Source organism: Elgaria multicarinata, chromosome 14, assembly GCF_023053635.1.
Source record: "Elgaria multicarinata webbii isolate HBS135686 ecotype San Diego chromosome 14, rElgMul1.1.pri, whole genome shotgun sequence".
Classification (NCBI taxonomy): domain Eukaryota; kingdom Metazoa; phylum Chordata; class Lepidosauria; order Squamata; family Anguidae; genus Elgaria; species Elgaria multicarinata.
Window position 1 is genome coordinate 29801050 of NC_086184.1, and position 20204 is coordinate 29821253.

The 20204-nt window shown below is 44.8% G+C and overlaps 3 protein-coding genes across 4 annotated transcripts in view; 1 reads left to right on the top strand and 2 right to left on the bottom strand.

The window, feature by feature from the left end:
• TMEM170A (transmembrane protein 170A) overlaps nt 1-20204 on the bottom strand; it is a 382399-nt gene that overhangs the window by 321057 nt on the left and 41138 nt on the right. The gene's annotated exons all lie outside the window — the stretch shown is intronic.
• Nucleotides 1-20204, bottom strand: part of COQ9 (coenzyme Q9) — a 198304-nt gene that overhangs the window by 16583 nt on the left and 161517 nt on the right. The gene's annotated exons all lie outside the window — the stretch shown is intronic.
• Nucleotides 1120-11494, top strand: CIAPIN1 (cytokine induced apoptosis inhibitor 1). The gene is made up of 9 exons (XM_063141139.1): nt 1120-1230; nt 3546-3721; nt 4651-4803; nt 6545-6621; nt 7510-7678; nt 8501-8574; nt 8871-8986; nt 9803-9872; nt 10878-11494. Exons 2-9 carry the CDS (start codon nt 3565-3567, stop codon nt 10986-10988), a joined length of 927 nt encoding a protein of 308 aa, XP_062997209.1. The 5' UTR covers nt 1120-1230; nt 3546-3564; the 3' UTR covers nt 10989-11494.

Genomic DNA, 20204 nt, shown 5'->3' on the forward strand with positions numbered 1-20204 from the left:
CAACAGCACCCTCCCACCCATGTTCCCCAGCAACTGGTGCACACAGGCTTACTGCCTGATAGCACATAACCATCAGGACTAGTAGCCATTGATAGCCTTCTCTTCCAGGAATTTATCTAACCCCCCTTTAAAGCCATCCAAATTTGTGGCCATCACTACATCTTGTGGTAGTGAGTTCTATAGTTTAACTATGCGCTGTGTGAAGAAGTCCTTCCTCTTATTTGTCCTGGATCTCCCACCCATCAGCTTCATGGGACCCATTGCGTTCTAGTATTTTGAGCGAGGGATAAAAATCTCTCTCTCTACATCCTCCACAACATGCATAATTCTGTACACCTCTATCATGTCTCCCCTTACCCTCATTTTTCAAATCTAAATAATTTATTTTATTTATTTATTTTATTACATTTATATACCGCCCCACAGCTGAAGCTCTCTGGGTGGTTTACAACAATTAAAAATGGTAAACATTAAAAGTATACAAAATTTAAAAACCATCAAAAGCATAAAAAACAGTATAAAAACAACAGTATCCATTTAAAAACAACAATTCTGGGGTCTATTAAAAACAAACTTAACGTTGTTAAATGCTGTTAAAATGCCCGGGAGAAGAGAAAAGTCTTGACCTGGCGCCGAAAAGATGACAATGTTGTCCCAGATGTTGTAACCTTTCCTCATAGAGGAGATGCTCCAGACACTTTGTCATTTTAGTTATCCTTTTCTGCACTTTTTCCATCTGTACAATACCTTCTTTTTTTTAATGTAGGACGACTGGAACTGTATACAATATTCCAAGTATCCAATTAATTTTTGTGAACCGCCCAGAGATCTTCGGCTATTGGGCGGTATAAAAATGAAATAAATAAATAAATAAATAAATAAATAAATAAATAAATAAGTGTGGTGAGAGGGATTTCACCATAGACGTGGGCAGGGGTAGAATTTTAAATTGTGCTGCTCTACATTTTTCTACCTCTATAGCTCACAGTGAGCGCTCTTCCGCCATCTTTGGAGCGGGCAACACACAACAGAAACCCTTCGACCGTAGGACGCGCCTCCATCTTTGAAAAGGGCAAGGGAAGAAAAAAGAAGAAAAAGCGCCGGGCCTATACAGGTTGCTACGATCAGCGCGACGGGGGGCCTGTGACGAGGCGGAAAAGGCTCGGCTTGAGTCAGCGAGGAGAAGGCGGCTACTGCGTGGTGGGACTGGAAAGGCAGACGGGGCACTGGGTACGTGAGGGACGCCCGAGTGGCTCGTTTCCCATCGCCTCATGCGGTTCAATGGGGGGTGAGGTGAGGTGGGGCGAGGTGGGGCGGGGGGCGCTCAGTGTCTTGCTCGCCCCCACGGCCTCCTCGGGGGTCTTTGGTAGCCTGGTTTCTCCGGCAGCCTGACGAAAAGCGGGGCCGGGTCGCCTTCCTTCACGTGCAAATCGCCCCGAGGGCGCCCATCTACCCTGGCGTCGGGGCGGCTCTTGACGTCACTTCTCTCTTTGGCCCAGAGTTGGAGGGGAGGGCGACACCCCCCCTTCCCCCCCCTTTTTAACCTTTTTTCGCCATTCACTAGGGCTCAGTTGGCCCCTTCCCTTCTTTAATCGCCGCCCCCCCTCAAAAAGGACCTAAGGGGCGGGAGGGGGGTGGAAGAAACCCCACCCAAAGCCCCCCACGGTGGCCCAAGCTGCCCCCCACATTCTTCAAGGCCTCCTTGGGATTTCTGCCTGAGTCACTAGATTTAATGGCACCTTTCCTCGCTGTAATCATTATTGCTTAGCTAGCTCAGCCTTCCCCAACCAAATGTCCCCCCACCGATGTGTGGGACTACAACACCCAGAATCCCCCAGCCCAGCCACTTCTGGAAGCATCAGGCTGGAGAATGCTGAGCTAAGTTATACCTGCCAGGGTTTGTTCGTTTTTTAAACAAAGGGAGAAATTCTGAGGACAGGATGGAAGACTGCAGCCGTCACATCTGTAGTTTGGATGGATATGTGAAAGGGTGTCTGAAAAAGAGCAATTGTCTTATCCAAGTCCATTTACATTGAATTTGTGTAGATGACACCACTTAAGTCAATGTTATCCTGCTAATCTTCTGCATTCGCTTAAATGTATTAATCTCAAAATTTATATCAGCAGTGGGTAACTTGTGGCCTTCCAGATGTTCCATTAGTTATGCTGATGGGAGTTGTAGGCAAAAACAACTGGAGGGCCGCAAGTTGGTTACACCCTGCCTTTTGATCAAATTAGCTTCAAGGTGGCTTCAGACCAATCAAATTCATACAAAAATCCACTCACACGTACACATGCCATCAAAATGTCCTTAGGAACATAGAAAGCTGCGTTATCAGACCATTGGTCCACCTAGCCCAGTGTTGCACAGCGGTTTTCCAGGGTTCAGGCAGGGATTTGTCCAGCCCTACCTGGAGATGCCGGGGATTGAATTTAGGACCTTGTGCATGCAAAGCATGTTCTCTACCACTGTGCCATGTTCCTTCCCCGTTGGCCCTCTGGCAGATGAATAGGTCTGGGACGTGCTTCCATTCGCTTCTGCAATCCTTGGATTGTTATGTGCACATCTCTGCAGTTATGGAATACAGCCTGTGAATCTCCTCTCTTTTCCTTTTGCAATCACTGTGAACACTTGTGTAATTCTGATCTTTTAAAAAGACTTGGTCCTTCTCCCAGTTTGACTAAAGGAGCTTGCTCTTCAAGTTGAGGAGCACAATTTTCTAGGTCATAATAGCATATGCAAAGAGACTTCGTTTGATGCTGACCACAGGTGGAGGTGGAGGGAGTGTGCAAAAGGTCTTGGGATAGATTTTGTTTGAATTATAAAGACCATTATAATGCTGAATGCAATGGCAGATTACGGCTAAAACCGAGACCTCGCCAAGACATCAGTTGCCTCGGTGGAAATGGAATCCTCTTTCCAGTTGCTGTACAGGCCTGTGCTACAGCTTGTGCTGCCCACTGATTGTAGACCTCCTATTATTCAGTTCTTGTAGGCTTCTTAAGGTCTCCTTATTGGCAGTGTCTAGTGTTAGGGCTTGAACAATTCTTATCTTTACCACTTAGGGAAGGGTGGAGTCCTTTAGAGATCTGTTGTTTTAAAATGTGTGCAGCTGAGATAAGAATAAAGAAATGTTCCAGTCCGGTGTTCTCCAGTTCTTATAGTACTGTAACTGAAAATAAGTTTCCTGATTTGACATGTTAGAAGCGATGTGCCCTAAACCTAAGACGTCTTTTGTAAGGAATCCCTCTGAATATGTTTGGGGAAGCTGGTTTCTCTTTGACAGTATTCCTCTGATATTAACAGCCATAAGGATCCCACTGACTTTAATCAGAGCTAGGCAACATAGTGCCCCCCAGATGTTTTGGACTACAATTGCCATAAGCCCCAACCAGCATGGTCAGTGGTCAAGAATGATGGGAATTGTAGTCCAAAACATCTGAAAAGTGCCAGGTTGCCTACCCCTGATTTAAACTTATATTCTCCATATATTGTTTCTTGCAAATGGCTCTTGTTTTTAGCAGCAGTTCCTTCTTCCTTTCAGGCCCAGCAATATTTCAGAGATGGCAGAGCATGGGATCTCCAGGGGCCAACAAGTGGCAGTGGTTTGGGATAGCCACTCCTCCACTGAGGAGCTCCAGAGTCTTGTACAGAACATCCAAGCTATTGTTGGAGCGGAAGGTCGAGTATCTGTAGAAAACATCGACCAATTGCTACAGTGTAAGTGTCTTTTTTGCTAAGTGTAAGCCGCTCCGAGAGCCTTTTTTGGCTGAGGAGCGGGGTATAAATATGATCAATCAATCAATCAATAAATAAATAAGTGTCCAGAAGTATTCATGGCTGTGGTTGGTTTAAAATTGCCATCATCCTGAATCAGTATGAGTTAGACATCATCAGGTGTCCCATTCAGGGAGGGGCAGTATAACTCCTCATTATGTCATTAATAACCTGAGAAAATGCCCCCTTTGCAACTCTGGTGGCATGGAGAAATTGGTAAATAGGAGGGCTGAGGAGATTTCTCTAAATCAGCTTTCCCCAGCCTGGCATCCTCCAGAAGTGTGGGGCCACAACTCCCATCATCCCCAGCCAGGATGCCCATTGGCCATGATTGTTGGGGTGATGGGAGTTGTAGTGACAACATGTCTGGAGGGCGCCAGGCTGGGGAAGTGTGCTCTGTATTATGTGTGATCTCTTTGCACCGCGAAACGGTTGCCTTAGTTTGTACAACATGGACAGAACTTGTGGCTGTAAATGGACAGGACAAAATATCCGTATTCTTCATCTTACTGTGCCTGACCTTATCCACATTGCGTGACTCTGACCTCAGTGTGTGCAAGGAGACAGCTGCCGTATAGCAGTGCAGCCTTGTGTATGGAGTTATTAGGGTGCCTGGTTGGGAGAGTAGACAAAAGGAACCTGAGCATTTTGTTCATTGGCCAACTTCTGCCACCTGATAGTGACCTTCAGTAAAGTGTTCAAGGGTTGCTACTTTGCAGTATTTTCCCAAAACAATTCTGATGTCGCTAATACTTATTCATAATGTCTAATTAATTCAGAAGGTCTAACCCCATCAGATATTATGGTATGCATATGTGTAAAAGGAGACTACAGAATGGTTATGTATACGCTTAATAATTTTATCCCTCCAGCATCCCATAAGGAGTCCAGTTTTGACGTGGTTCTGTCTGGACTGGTACCTGGCAGCTCAACAGTACACAGTGCAGAAGTTCTGGCTGAAATAGCTCGGATAGTCAAGCCAGGGGGCCGTATCCTCCTGAAAGAGGTGGTGACAACAGAAACAGGTAATGCGTTGGTCCTTCTCTTGCCACTGGATTTTGGGATGCCAAAAATTAATTAGGCAGAAGAGGCTTTATTGGATCTAAACTTCATGGATGAAGGTTTGTCCACATTGAGCATATGGGCCGAAGCTAGTTCAAGGGGTCTATAACAGGATTTATAGGGGCAGCGGGTGGAAAGAAGCCTGTCTACTCCCTCCTCCAGAGAACACTCTTTCTGCATGCGTGTGCACGGCCCTCAATCCCTGAGCCACATACGGCTCTCAGGACCAAAATGATTGTGCACCCTGCTTTAAAGGCTTAAAATGAGCACTTTAAATTGAGTCAAGAAATGAAGCAGGCAGCCAGTGCAGATGATGTAAGATTGAAGTAGTATGCTAGTATGCTCTGATCTTTGAGTTCCAGATAATGATCTGGCCTCTGCATTTTGGACCAACTGACAATTCCAGACTGTCTCTAAAGGCAGCCCCATGTAAAGAGCACTATAGTAATCCAGCCTGCAAGTAACTAGGGCATGGGTAACTGAGGCTGGGCCTGTCTTTTCCATAAAAAGTGCAGAGATGTTGCATCAGTCAAAGCTGGTAAAAGGTCCTCTGAGTTTTGTTTCACCTGTTCATCCCCATCCACTCCTGAATTGGGGCTGGATACCAGTTTATCATCTGTTGCCTCCTTGGGATTGAATGTTGGAAAGAAGAGGTGGAGCTGAATATAATCTGTATACTGATGATACTTCAGACCAAACCTCTGAATGACCCCTCTGAGTAAGGCTCAAAGGCATGTAGTAGAGAAATATTCTCCCAGCCCCAGTATCTGAGACTGACCTTCCAGGAAAGAGCAGGATCACTGAAATAACAGTGCCCCATCTCACTCAGGCAACTCAGAAGGATACTACAGTTGGTGATTGTGAAAATCACTGAGAGGTTCAACAGAGTCAACAGAATCACACTTTTCAAGAACTTCTTTTTATGTTGGATTTGACCACTCATATACTTGCATCTTCTACAACTTCACCATAAGAGTAGAGTCCATGAGGGTGGAAATGGGGCATGGGGAAGAAAATCAATCCACCTTTGGTATGGGGTAGGTTGCTAATCTAAACACAGAGTCCACTTAAAAATTGCCGGTGGCAGCTCAGAGTAGGTACACAGATGGTGCAAGTCCCAATGGCAGTGTGGAAAAGCCCTATCTGTGAAGGGTGGTGAGGCTCCTGCAGTGGGAATGCAGTTTCCTGACATGGCGTTAATTATACACCCACAAGATGCAGCTGATTTAAAATATGGGCTGAGTGACCTAATAATCACTTTCTCATGAGAATAAAGATTACAGAGGAAACTGCTGAATTGGACCATTGGTCCCTCTAGCCTAGTATTGTTGACACTGATGGGAAACAGCTCTCCAAGGTTTCAGGCAGGATTCTTTGCTAGCCCTACCTGGAGAAGCCGCAGATTGAACCTGGGACCTTCTGCAGATCAAGCATGTGCTCTATCACTGAGACATGCCCCCCTCCCCTGCCCTAAGATTCTGGGGTTCAGTTTTCTGGGAGTTCGTTGGAAGTAGCACATTTATATCAGTGAGACCCCGACACCGCTGAATTTGCTTATTAATGAAATCACTGTGTAGCTGGGCTTAAAATAATTCAGAAAGTAGCTAAGCAAAGGACAAAACTCTTCTGTGCGTTCATGTTTTGAGCACCACACCCTGTTCTTAATTACAGCTTTTCTTTTTCTCCATGTCATATACTTGCCAGGTAACAACAGCAGACTCAAGTCAATAAGCAAGCTACCCACAGCTTTGAAGCTTTCTGGGCTGGTGGAAATAAAGGAGGTATGTGTGTGGTGTTTGAGCCTTCTAAGATTGTGACGGAAAAGGATTTTTGTTTTGTTTTATTTAAGAGGCTCAACACCGATTTTCAAAAATAAGTTTTCCCAAAGCAGCTCCCAAGACATTTTAAATGAAAATAATATAACAAAACAACATTATAATGTCCACTCTAATTGTGACAGGAATCCACAATACAGCTGAAAAACAAAAGCTTGGATTTGCTTAGAGAGCTAGCAAAAGAAGCTTCCTTTGGGTTTGTGTTGGTGAGGTTTCTAAAAGGGTGGAAAGATTTTGTTGGTAGTGGTGATGGTACTGTGTCACTTATTCCAAGTGTGAGGTAGAATTTAACCACTAGGGCAATACTTTTAAAATCACTTTACTCATTGCCTACTAGTTTCCAGGCGAAGTATAAAGTGTTGGTTATTACCTTTAAAGCCCTACATGGTTTGGGTCCAGGTTACCTGTGGGATCGCCTTCTCCCATACAATCTGCCTCGCAGGTCCTCTGGGGAGAACTTACTTCAATCAGCCAAAACTAAGCTGACAACCATTACCCAGAGGACCTTCTCTTCTGCCGCTCCCAGACTGTGGAATGGCCTGCCGAGAGAGATTCGCCAATTTAACGGTCTCTCTGAATTTAAGAAAGCTATAAAGACTGATCTCTTCCAGCAGGCCTACTCAGTTGAATTTTAAGATGTCTGGCTGTTACTTTAATAATGTATTAGTTTAATAAGTTTTTAATCAGTTTTATGTATTTTATAGTATTTTTGTATCCAGTGTTGTTCCCCGCCTCGATCCAGAGGGAGAGGTGGGTAAGAAATAATAATAATAATAATAATAATAATAATAATAATAATAATAATAATAATAATATGCTTTCTCTTGTATTCAGCTCCAGAAGGAGCCTTTAACCTCAGAGCAAACCCAATCTGTCCAGGAGCGTCTGGGTTTGCAGTGCAATGACCTCCTCTCAGTTCAGATTGAAGGCAAGAAACCCAAGTTTGAAGTGGGATCATCACATCAACTCAAACTTTCCTTTGCCAAGAAACCTGCTCCAGTTGGTAAGAGAGGCAGATGGAGAACTCCCTTCTTCACAGTGAGCACTTGTGCAAATGGGGACACGAATTCACTAAATTCTTCAATAGAAGGCATCCTAATAGCCTAGGTGGTTATTGTTATGTGACCTTTGAAAGCATGGCCATTTCCCCCCTAGTTATCTAGCACAGCATCAAAAAAGAACAACTAAACTTGTGATGGTCAGCATGTCCATGTTGCTTTACGTAAAGGAATTTTGTGTTGGCCCATATCGAGATCTGCTTGTGCATCTTCAGAGGCGTGGCATTAGGCTAAGAAGCAGCCCTAGGTTGGCTGCATCAGCCATTGCAGCTGCCTTCCTCTTAAAGTATATAGGGGGGTAATTCTTGAAGATGATGTGGCATCGTGGAGCACAATAATAACATGTAACTGTTATGCCTGTTAACTGTGGATCAGAATTTGGTATGAGAGGCAATTGGTATAGGTGGGATTGAAAAGGAGCCTTTGAAAGTTCAAAATGTTGGCTAGCGCCATAATTTTCAGTTGCGTGATTCTTTCGTAGCAGAAATTCAGCACATTGTAATGTGCCTCTGGTGTCGCACCATATTCTGCTAGCTGGAGCTTCCAGATCGCTATCAAGGGAAGCCTTGTGCTGGATGAATTAAATAGATTTCCACAGTTAGGTTTGAAAATATCTGAATGAGACGCCCCCTTACAAAGTTCTATTTCTAGAATAATTAACACCACACACACGCCGGAACTGATTATACAGCAGAAGGTAGTAAAGCATACTCTGCCATAACTGGAATTCAGTTCTCTACAATTCTTCCTTATTCTGTTGTCATCAGAAAAGCCAGCGCTGGATTCCACTGCTGCAAAGCTCTGGACACTTTCTGCCAATGATATGAATGATGAGGACATGGTAAGTGTGAATTGACGCCCCTAAAACAATGAGAAATCCCCTATTTCATGTTTTGCAATTATATGTTGGTTTGTGTGTCGTCCCCCACCCCCAGGAGGCTCTGTATTTTATGTTCTGATGGCTGAATGAGCACCACATTACTTCGGCTATTTTGTTTTGAAATGTTTCCAGGCATCTGCAGCAACACTACACAGCTAGAGGTGGGGAAAACTTCCCAAAATGGAGAATGACTTAAACGTAAAACAAATAACTTGGTTTCATGTCGGTCAGGGTCCTTATTGTTTACTTCTTTTCAGGATCTGCTGGATTCAGATGAGCTTCTGGATCCTGAGGATTTGAAAAAGCCAGATCCAGCTTCCCTCAAAGCCCCCACCTGTAAGGAATCTGGGAAGAGGAAAGCCTGTAAGAACTGGTGAGTACAAAAAAATCATGAATATATGCGGTTTCCACGATAGATTTAATTCTGAGGTGGAACACCTGGTAAGCCTTTTGCTCCAAAAGAGCAAGTGAGATTGGCACTTTTTATCACATGGTTTAGGATACTGGAAACAAGCGTATTGAACTATAGGCGTTTTTTCCAGTGATCTGTGTTGCTCTTTGTCATTTTGAATATTTGTTTTGGTGTTAACCAGTAAGGTTGGGTGAAACAGCAGAATAACTTTAAAATAATTTCTTTTAATTAGACATACAAACTTTCTGACCTTTATTGATGGGATAGGTTATGTGAGACGCACGCACACACACACAAAATAGATAGCCAGAACATTCAACAAGGTGTAGGGGGAAATCCAGCTAGGAATTGTAAAGAGACTGGATCACAGTCCCTTGAATTGGCAGTAATTCACATGGAAATTGGGGCTTCCAAATAATCATGCATAAGATGGGGTTGAACATGTAGTTTCTTCTATGCTAGAAACCTAGGTGAAGAGCAATAGATCTTCAGACAAATAATATTGAAAACTGTAGGCATTTGCCAGTATTCTTTCCTGCGTTGGTTAGTATGATTAGATGAGGTGCTCTATGTCTCTCTCTCTGTGTCTCTTGTTTTGCAACATGGCTAGAAGAACAACTAGGAAAGAAGTAAGATATGGAATACGTGTCCATGCCTAGAGTCCTACGTGTCCTTTGGACGAAAGGATTTATAATCCACCCACATACCACAAAACTGCTATGCAATGAGTGCTTTGTTAAACAAATAGACTTATAAAGCCTGTTTCTTGTTCTGCAGCACCTGCGGTCTTGCTGAAGAACTGGAGCAGGAGAAGAAGAGCCAGCAGCCCAAATCTGCTTGTGGCAATGTAAGGGTGCAGACTCACGAAACTGTTAATTCAGATCTGCGGTTTATCTAGGAGCATTTAGAATTTAATCCCGGCTACATTAATGTATGGCTTTCACCACTTGCTTTTGCAGCATAAAACACAGTGGATTTCAGATTTTTTTATATGTGACAAAATAGATACAGGAGTATTCGTGTAGGTCATGTTCTGTTTCCTACGTGGAAGAGAAGTCTGTGTAAGAATGAGTTGTGTGAAGTGACAGCTGTGCAAAAAGAGTAAAAAAATGTAACTCTCATTCCTAGACTCTTGGCATTCTCCAGAGAGTGTTTATTCCCGAAATCTTGGGTCTCCCGTCTTAGCACCCACCAGCTCCCTTCTGATTTTTAAAATTTATTTGAAATTTTAAAATTATTTTTTAACTGGGAGGCAGGCATGTTGCAAAGCAAACAGCTGTCCTCCAGCATCATTTTGATTTGGGTTCAAAGGAGCATTTTTATTTATGTTGTAGCTCAGACCCGACCTTTGCCTTGTACTTGGGTTCATGGACAGGTTACTTTTCCTTCCGTCTCACCAGTTTGCCTTCTGAGAAATGAGTGTTGTATGAATGGGCAGCCATCTTGTAGCGTGCCCATGATAGGCTCCCGACATCCCAAATGCCCACCAGCCCTAAAAGCCTGAAGACCCCTGCCCTAAATAGCCCCTGGCTAACTATTCTGTGATTGAAGCGGAATGAGAATGACCCTGGAGGCGTATGTGCAGCCCTTAAATAATTCTGCCCCCAAGGGGATTTGGCAGTCTTGAAAGGCATATAAAAGACTGCCAAATCCCTCCAGTTGCTTTCACTGGACCCCAACACAGATGGAAGCTGATTTATCTCCCCCACCCCTTACCCCCACTTGTTCAATGTACTTTGATAAAACATCAAAGTAATATTTAGGACAAGCCAGTTCCCACTTAGAAAAAGACAGGCATTGAGACACTCGGGCCCTTGGCAAGACGCTGACCCAGCCTCTCTTCTCTCCGCAGTGTTACCTGGGGGATGCATTCCGCTGTGCCAGCTGCCCTTACCTGGGCATGCCAGCCTTCAAACCTGGGGAAAAGATCCTGCTGAATGAGAATAACCTTCATGATGCCTGAGAGAGGGACAGCACCAAGCCTCCTTTAGTCTCTTCGTTGTTCTGCTGACACAACCCACATACTGGGAAATTCTTTAATAAAGAGGAAGAAGAGAGGGGACTTCGTTGGGGGCAGTGGAAAACTATCAGACGAGCTGCTCTAAACTCAAAGGAAGGATTTTGCTTTCCGAAATACGTAGCTTCTGAGTAGCCGATCATTCTCAATGTTCACTTGTATCCTGTTTAGTTGAACACCTAGGTGCTGGCCATCATATTCCCTGTAGACAAAAGGACTATAGTGGCAATTAGCATCACCTCATCCTGGAAATTTTGGGGCAGCTTCAAAGTACTTCCTTTTCTTACTGAGCCACATGAAGATCCTGTTTATTTTTACTTTTGCCTGCCAAATGCAATGCTACAAAGCATAATACAGTGTAGATTAAGAAAGTTGCACAGTATGTATTTCCTCTCAGTTTTGTGCCACTGTAATGGCATGAGGATCTGAAATTAAACCCATAAAATAAGCAAGCTTGCTTTCATCTCTCTCTTAAAGACTACACGGTCCAGTTGAGTTCAGTAGACCGTACAACTCAGATGAGATTGCCTAGAATTGAAGCCTTAATGTTACGATTTCAAGGACTATTTGTGAAATGGGTACAAATGGTTATCCTTTACTGCTCTTCAGGTATGTATCACTGACAAGAGCTAGTGTGATGACCATCAGAAGACTCAGTAATGGGGTGGGGGCTGTTCATGAGTTGCTGAACAGAAGCTTTTAGGGAGGGCAGAGCAGGAGACCCAGTACATGGGCAGGTTCTTGGCATGCTTGATGGAAATCCATTTGGCCTGGGTTGCTCTGTCTGGACCTCTTGTAGGAGATGCTAGCTTCTGCCTATGCAAGCAGCAAATTAAGAATTCCCAACGATATCTCCCCCCCCTTCTTTTGAAGACATGAGGATCCAAACTCCTAAGGAGGAAATGGCATTATATCAGGATTAAGTCTAGCAAAAGGTGGTTTGATGCGAGACTGCTTTGGTGGTCTTCTAGAGGTACCAATACATTATTTTGGCACTTCCTGGGAACAGGAATAAACCTGAAAAGGCTCAGACTAAGTAAGTACGTATTTTGTTCAAATCACACAGGTCTGTACAGTGTAATCTAGCAAGATGAGTTCAGTCTAATAGAGGCTGAATAAACCTCCTGTTTTGCTACCTGTCTGGGATAGGCAAGTGAGCCACAAGTTGTGCTGGCCCATTTTGGGTTTTCGTAGGCTTTGGGCAACATACACTTTTTACTTAGTTTTCAAGTGCCGTTTCTCTCACTTTGTAGTATTCCTTGACTTGAAAACTTATTTGCCAAGTGACCAAATCCCTTCCAAAACCTTCACTTTACGGCTTCAGGGAGGCACAAGGGGCTGGCTCCTGACACAGCTCCTGGGGAAGTGGAGCAGGGTGCCACAATGCAAAGTCATGTGCTTCTGCAGCTCACCAGGGACCCAAACATGTCACTGTAGTTCAAAAAGTCTGGAGGGCACCAGGATACCTACCCGTGAGATCATTGTAATCCAATAGAGTTGTCCATTAAAACTGGTTCAAGCCAAATTTAGAGGCAGTGGAATACTTTATTCAATACAAAATCCTGGGTATTTCCTCTCGTAAACCAGTCAATGTTCAGGAACCAGCTTGTAAATAGAAACTCACCTGGTGCCCCGTGGTAGGAATCTTCTCTAGGCAGTGAGTTAGGGAAGCCTTTATAATAGGGCTGTGCTCCGCTCCGATTCGGATCGGGAATCTGGAGCGGAGCGACCCGATCCGTCTCTGCCAAAGGCGGATCCGAATCGGGTCGGGGGAGCTGCGGATTGAGGCAAAGCGGTTCGCCTCCATCCAGAGCTCCAAATGCAGGTAAGGGGGGGAGGGGGTCTCACCTGGAGCTGCCGGCTCCACCGCAGTCTGTGTGGCGACAGCAACGGAGACAGGTAAGGGGGGAGGGGGGTTATTCAGCTCCCATTTTGTCCCCACTTACATGCTTCTGCCGTCTGCTGCGGAGGCAAGTAAGGAGGGAAGGGGGGGGGCAAAATCTTGATCCGCCCCTCCGGATCACGCTCTGCGGAGTGGTGGACGGTCGGATCGACCTGAAGCGGATCAGCCCGATCCGAAAGTTCTGGATCGGGCCACAAAGTGGTTCGGGGGGGTCCGTGCACAGCCCTACTTTATAAATCAAAAGGGAGTTGGTTTTCTTTCAACCTCTCAGTGCTTCATGCAAACAGAATGCAAACAGGCTAATATATTCTCAAAGAAGTAGAATGCTGTGGGGCTTATTTTCAAGGCTGAAATTTCTGTGCCTGAATCCTTGCTTTTAAATTTCCCTCTCATGTTTGGATTATGCTGATTATGCTTTCTGAGTTTAAGCTTGAGTTGTTAGGCCTTTTTTAAAAGTAAAATCTGTAAAATACACTTGATCGTGTAAAATTAAGAAATCTACAGAGGGACATACCATTTCCTTTTTCACTGCTTTCCACTTGCACAGCAGGGACTTGTTCCTTAGAAATGAAAACAATTTAGACTTCCAATGATAATGTGGAGTCAGGTTCCTAGTTTGACATTTTCACACTTGGAGTGAAAACTCAAAATGACTTCTCTTCCCTGCTGTTTTTTATAAAAACTGTAACACATCTAATCTATCTGAGGTTCCTTGTGAGGCTAAAAGAGAAATGTATTATTTTGTATCCCATATAATAATCACTTCTCTCCTTTCCATCCTCCCCACCACTTTGTTTGGGTATAGTAGAGGGGGAGGAAGTGGTTAACAATGCCTGTTAGCTGTGATTGTTTAGACTTGAAAAAACGAGGTAAGGGGAGACATGATAGAGGTGTACAAAATTATGCATGGTGTGGAGAATGTGGACAGGGAGACCTTTTTCTCTCTCTCCCATAATATTAGAACCTGGGGTCATTCCATGAAGCTGATTGGTGGGAGATTCAGGACAGGACTTCCTCACACAAAGCATAGTTAAACTCTGGAATTCACTACCACAAGATGTAGTGATGGCCACCAATTTGGATGGCTTTAAAAGGGGGTTGGATGAATTCATGGAGGCGAAGGCTATCAATGGCTACTAGCCTTGATGGTTGTGTGCTATCTCCAGTATTCAAGGCAGTAAGCCTGCGTGCACCAGTTGCTGGGGAACATGGGTGGGAGGGTGCTGTTGCACCACTTTGAATGTTTTTAATTTTTGTGAACCGCCCAGAGAGCTCCGGCTATTGGGCAGTATAGAAATGAAATGAAATGAAATGAAATGAAATAAATAAATAAATAAAATCCTGCTTTCATAGAATAACAGAGTTGGAAGAGCCTACAAGGCCATTGAGTCCAACCCCCTGCTCAATGCAGGAATCCACCCTAAAGCATCCCTGACAGGTGATTGTCCAGCTGCCTCTTGAAGGCCTCTGGTCAGGAAGTTTTTCCTGATGTCCAGCCGGAATCTGGCTTTCTGTAACTTGAGCCCGTTATTCCCTGTCCTGCACTCTGGGAGGATCGAGAAGAGATCCTGGCCCTCCTCTGTGTGACAACCTTTTAAGTATTTGAAGAGCGCTATCATGTCTCCCCTCAATCTTCTCTTCTCCAGGCTAAACATGCCCAGTTCCTTCAGTCTCTCTTCATAGGGCTTTGTTTCCAGACACCTGATCATCCTGGTTTGATGGTCCCTGGTTGATAGCTGGCTGGCCACTGTGTGAACAGAGTGCTGGACTAGATGGACCCTCTGTCCGATCCAGCCTCAGGGCTCTTCTTACGTTCTTAGAAACACAAGTCCGTCCATTCCTCTGTCTGGGGCTGATGGCAAGTGTGTTTCAAAACAGTGGGAGGGCACCACATTGGGGAAGAGGATTCTGCACCGACCGGTAGTGGTGAGCCTAAGTGTCCGAAGGGTTTTTCCCAGCCCTACCTGGAGATGCTGGCGAATGAACATGGCACCTTCTGCCTATTATCCCCAGCCCGGATGATGATGGGGTGATTGAAGATGCAGTCTAATACATCTGAAGGGCGCCAGCTTGGGGAGGCTGGATTAGTCCAAGATTATGGAGGGAATGGCCCCTAGATGGCGTCTGAGGCCCTTTCTACACCTAAGGATTATCCCAAAAAAACCACGGCGTCCCTGCCTGCTCCTGGGGTCCCCTGTGTGTCATTTGCATGCACAGGGATGATCCCAGGACAATCCCTGGAAAAAAGGCAGGTGTAGAAACGGCCTGAGAGGCCCTAGGATAGCTTGGTTTCCCAGATCCGAGGTAAGTAACAGCACTCAGACCAAAGAGCTGGGAATTGGTGTTCCGACCCTCTTCCCCCTTCCCTTGCAGCCAGTGTAGAAAGGATTGTGCAGCTGCCTCTCTGAGAGGGGGAAAGAGAGGCATTTTCGTGGGTGGAGAGGAAAGGAGACTGGAAGAGCCCAAGGTACGAGCTCTCCTGAAGCCTCTCCAACCTTTTTGCCTACCTCTCTGCAATGCTGTTGCTAGATGGGCACAAAAGCCCGTCTAGCAAACATGCAGGGTGGGAAGACAGGGAGGTGAAGATCGCCTCCGCCGCTCCTGCCCTGCATAGGATGATCAAAAGACGCCAGAGGCTTACGGACATCGCAACAGATTGTGCCCTTAGTGAGTTTCCTGGCTGGGTGGAGGTTGAAACCTAGATCTTCCCCAGCCTTGGTCTGACTCGAATCACAGGAGGTTTCTCTCCCTACCTGCCTGGCCACTTGGCTCACCGACCTGTATTTACCTATTTGCACCTAAGGGAAGTAAAAAAGAAACCAGCCTCCCTCCCCATGGATAGGAAGCCTCAGCTAGTCACTACCTCATCCCTGGCAGATAACTTGCCCGTAGCTCTGGGGTCCCCCTACCCAGATTTAGAGGAGAAGGGGTGTGATGGCAGCATCTTACGGAGTGCATGACTGGCCCACCTCACAAGGCAGTTGTGGAACAGCAAGTTGGTACAAGCTGCATTTGCATTTATCGCTAGCCTTCTTGGGTGCTGCTTTGCAGAAAATCTAGATAGGCATCCTATAAATAAATAGATAAAATAATGATAATCAATCAGTCAATATGATACCCAATCAATATGCAAATTAGCCCTGCCCTCTTGCCTTGTGATGTATCTCTAGCACGGCCCCTGTGCAGGCAACTCAGGCCTAAAACACTGGGAAGTGATGTAAGCATTTTTGAATAGGTGAGGGGTTGCTTTAACGCTGGGTAACCACAGACAACCCCCTCGCAACAGGGATTTCGGGAGGGGAGGGGTGTCGGGACAATGAGGCAACTTCAAATTAAGCTGGATCCTTGACATTTTTCTACAAGTACAGTGTATTTTAGAACTTTGTTCACAATGCAATGCAAATCGGGGGCTTCCAAAACGCTACTTATTAATTTAGCTGGTCCCTTGGTGTGAAAGCTTGTTACTTTGTATATTTATAGGTAACATAACTCTTCTAGCTCCATAAAAGATGCATTATTAATAAAGAGACTATGTGCGAACACACCGTTACAACGAGCAGTTTTTAATAGCAACCAATTAGCAGGCTAAATGGTGTGAACAAGGCATCGCTCTTTAATCATGAATGAATGGCTTGCTTCTCCGTCTTTCCCCCTTAATTTCTGTCTTTAAATCTTTTATTTCGTTACTATCGCTTCTAAATAGCCGCTTAGATTAAAAAATGAATCTTGTTTTATGAGCAACATGTTGAACAGAGTGTAAGAACTCCCAGATACATTTTGCACTCTGTACCTTTTCTTTGTACCTTTCACCAAAGAAATAGTCTGTAGCTACTCCAGAGCACTGCAGCGTTCTCCAACCCAATGCCCTCCAGATGTGTTTGACTGCAATTCCCACAATCCTCAGCCAGCATGGTCATTGGCCTTGCTGGCTGAGAACTGTGAGAGCAGTAGTCTAATGTCTGAAGGACAACAGGTTGCAGGAGGCCACTCCATAGCAAGGGTGGGCAACATGTGGCCCTCCAGATGTTGGAATGCAATTCCCATCAGCCATAGCCTATGCTGGATAAGGCTGATGGGAGTTGCATCCCAACGACATCCAGAGGGACACATGTTCCCCTGCTCTAGGAAGAGGAGAGGCTGTGATTGTAAGCCTATGCGGCAGGGTCTTGCTATTTACTGTGTAATCTGTACAGCACCATGTACATCGATGGTGTTATATAAATAAATAAATAATAATAATATTAATAGAGCCATGCATGACTTATGATAACTCATTGCCTAATCCCAAGTCGGACCATTGGTCCATGTAGCTTAGTATCACCTACTCTATGAGTAGTTTTCTTAGGGTGACCATATGAAAAGGAGGACCGGGCTCCTGTATCTTTAACAGTTGTATTGGAAAGAGAATTTCAGCAGGTGTCATTTGTATGCATGTAGCACCTGGTGAAATTCCCTCTTCATCACAACAGTTAAAGGTGCAGGAGCAATACTAGAGTGACCAGATTTAAAAGAGGGCAGGGCACCTGCAGCTTTAACTGTTGTGATGAAGAGGGAATTTCACCAAGTTCCCTATATATACAAATGACACCTGCTGAAATTTCCTTTTCAATGCAACTGTTAAAGACACAAGAGCCCAGTCCTCCTTTTCATATGACTGATGATAGCTCTGTGCAGACGAACATAGGAACTGCCCTCTACTCAAGTCTGAAATACGCCACTACAAACAGTTATTCGGGTTTTTTTTAAATTATTGTGTTATTAAATAATCTATATATCTATCTATATATATATATTTGTTACCCGCCTCTCCCTCTGGATCGAGGTGGGGTACAACACAATTAAAAACACCATAAAGTTCATAAAACTAATTCAAACATTTCAAACCAGTGCATCATTAAAAGCAGCACACCATTAAAAAGGCATCTTAAAATTAAAAGTTTTTCTGTCACCTTTATAACACACAATGTTTTCCCATTATTTGCAGAATAATATAAAGATGATGGTATTAAAGCACTGGAGATAGAAACCTACTCATCCTCTAAAAGCAACCTTCCCAACTGGGCACCCTCCAGATGTGTTGTTATTATTATTATTATTATTTATTTATTTATATAGCACCATCAATGTACATGGTGCTGTACAGATAACACAGTAAATAGCAAGACCCTGCCGCATAGGCTTACAATCTAATAAGTTGTAGTAAACAATAAAGAGGGAAGGAGAATGCAAACAGGCACAGGGAAGTGTAAACAGGCACAGGGTAGGGCAAAACCAACAGTGTAAAGTCAGAACAAACTCAATATTTGAAGGCTATAGGGAAAAGAAAAGTTTTGAGCTGAGTCTTAAAAGCAGTGATTGAGTTTGTAGTTCTCAAGTGTTCTGGAAGAGCGTTCCAGGCGTAAGGGGCAGCAGAAGAAAAAGGACGAAGCCGAGTAAGGGAAGTGGAGGTCCTTGGGCAGGCGAGAAGCATGGCATCGGAGGAGCGGAGAGCCCGAGCGGGGCGATAGTGTGAGATGAGAGAGGAGAGATAGGCAGGAGCTAGGCCGTGAAGAGCTTTGAAGGTCAGTAGGAGAAGTTTATATTGGATTCTGAAGTGAATTGGAAGCCAATGAAGAGATTTCAGAAGTGGAGTGACATGGTCAGAGCGGCGGGCCAAGAAGATGATCTTAGCGGCAGAGTGATGGACAGGGACCAGCGGACTGATGTGAGACGAAGGAAGGCCAGAGAGAAGAAGGTTGCAGTAGTCCAACCGAGAGATAACCAGTGCGTGAACGAGAGTCTTGGCAGAAGAGACAGACAAAAATGGTCGAATCCTGGCAATATTATACAGGAAGAAACGACAGGATTTAGCTACTGCCTCGATGTGAGGAGTAAAGGAGAGCGAGGAGTCAAATATAAAGCCAAGACTACGAGCTTCCTTGACCGGAGTAAGCGTGACATCGTTGACAGTAAGGGAGAATGAGAGGTGAGGAGAAGGTTTAGGAGGAAAAACTAGCAGTTCAGTCTTTGCCATGTTAAGTTTCAAACGACGATGAAGCAGCCAGGCTGAGATATCTGAAAGACATGCCGAGATACGATCGTGAACATCTGGAGAAAGTTCCGGAGATGAAAGATATAATTGTGTATCATCGGCGTACAGGTGATATTGGAGGCCGTGAGATTGAATGAGCTTGCCCAAGGGCAGCATGTATAGAGAGAACAACAACGGGCCAAGCACCGAGCCTTGCGGAACCCCAACTGAAAGGGGAAAAGAGGAGGACGAGCTGCCATTAGCCGACACGCTGAAAGAGCGACCCTCTAGATAGGAGGCGAACCAGTTATAGACAGAGCCACAGAGTCCAAGGTCGTGGAGGGAATCTAAGAGAAGATCGTGATCAACCGTGTCAAAGGCTGCGGTTAGATCAAGGAGAATAAGAACAGAATAATGGCCTTTAGACTTGGCAGTAAGAAGATCATTGGTGATCTTGGTAAGGGCTGTTTCAGTGGAATGCAAAGGACGGAAGCCAGATTGAAAGGGATCCAGAGCAGAGTTATTAGAGAGAAAGTCAAGACAACGAGAGTAACCCCATCCTCTCCAGTTTGCATGGCTATTAGTTGCACCATGTTGGGGATCGCTTAAAAAAAAAAAAAGCATAGTACACAGTACATAGTATACACACATAATAAAGTACACTCAGGGTTTCTCTAAATGAGCTATTTATAGCACACTCGTTTCTGGCCACGCATGGAAGTTTCCGGCTAAATTAAACATTGCTGTAAGCAAACAGGATGTCTCCCATGGTTTCCCCCTTATTCCGTTTTAAAATAGATCAGAGAAAAGCTGGAATAAACCTTTAATGGTGTAAAATCAGCACATAAATCTGGCACTGCACTATGAAGTTGCTGAGGAAGGGACTTGAAACAGAGGGGTAAAGAGGGTAAAATGCCTCCCTGCAACAAACGGGGGCAGATTTGATCCCCATGTAGTTAAATTATGGGATTCACTGCCATAAGATGTAGTAATGGCCACCAATTTGGATGGCTTTAAAATGGGGGTGGATAAATTTCTGGAGGTTATCAATGTCTACTAGCCTTGATGGCTGTGTGCTACCTCCAGTAACCGAGGCAGTAAGCCTATATATACACCAGTTGCTGGGGAACATGGGTGGGAGGGTGCCGTTGCACCATGTCCTGCTTTGTTGGTCCCTGGTCAACGGCTAGTTGGTCACTGTGTGAACAGAGTGCTGGACTAGATGGACTCTCGGTCTGATCCAGCATGG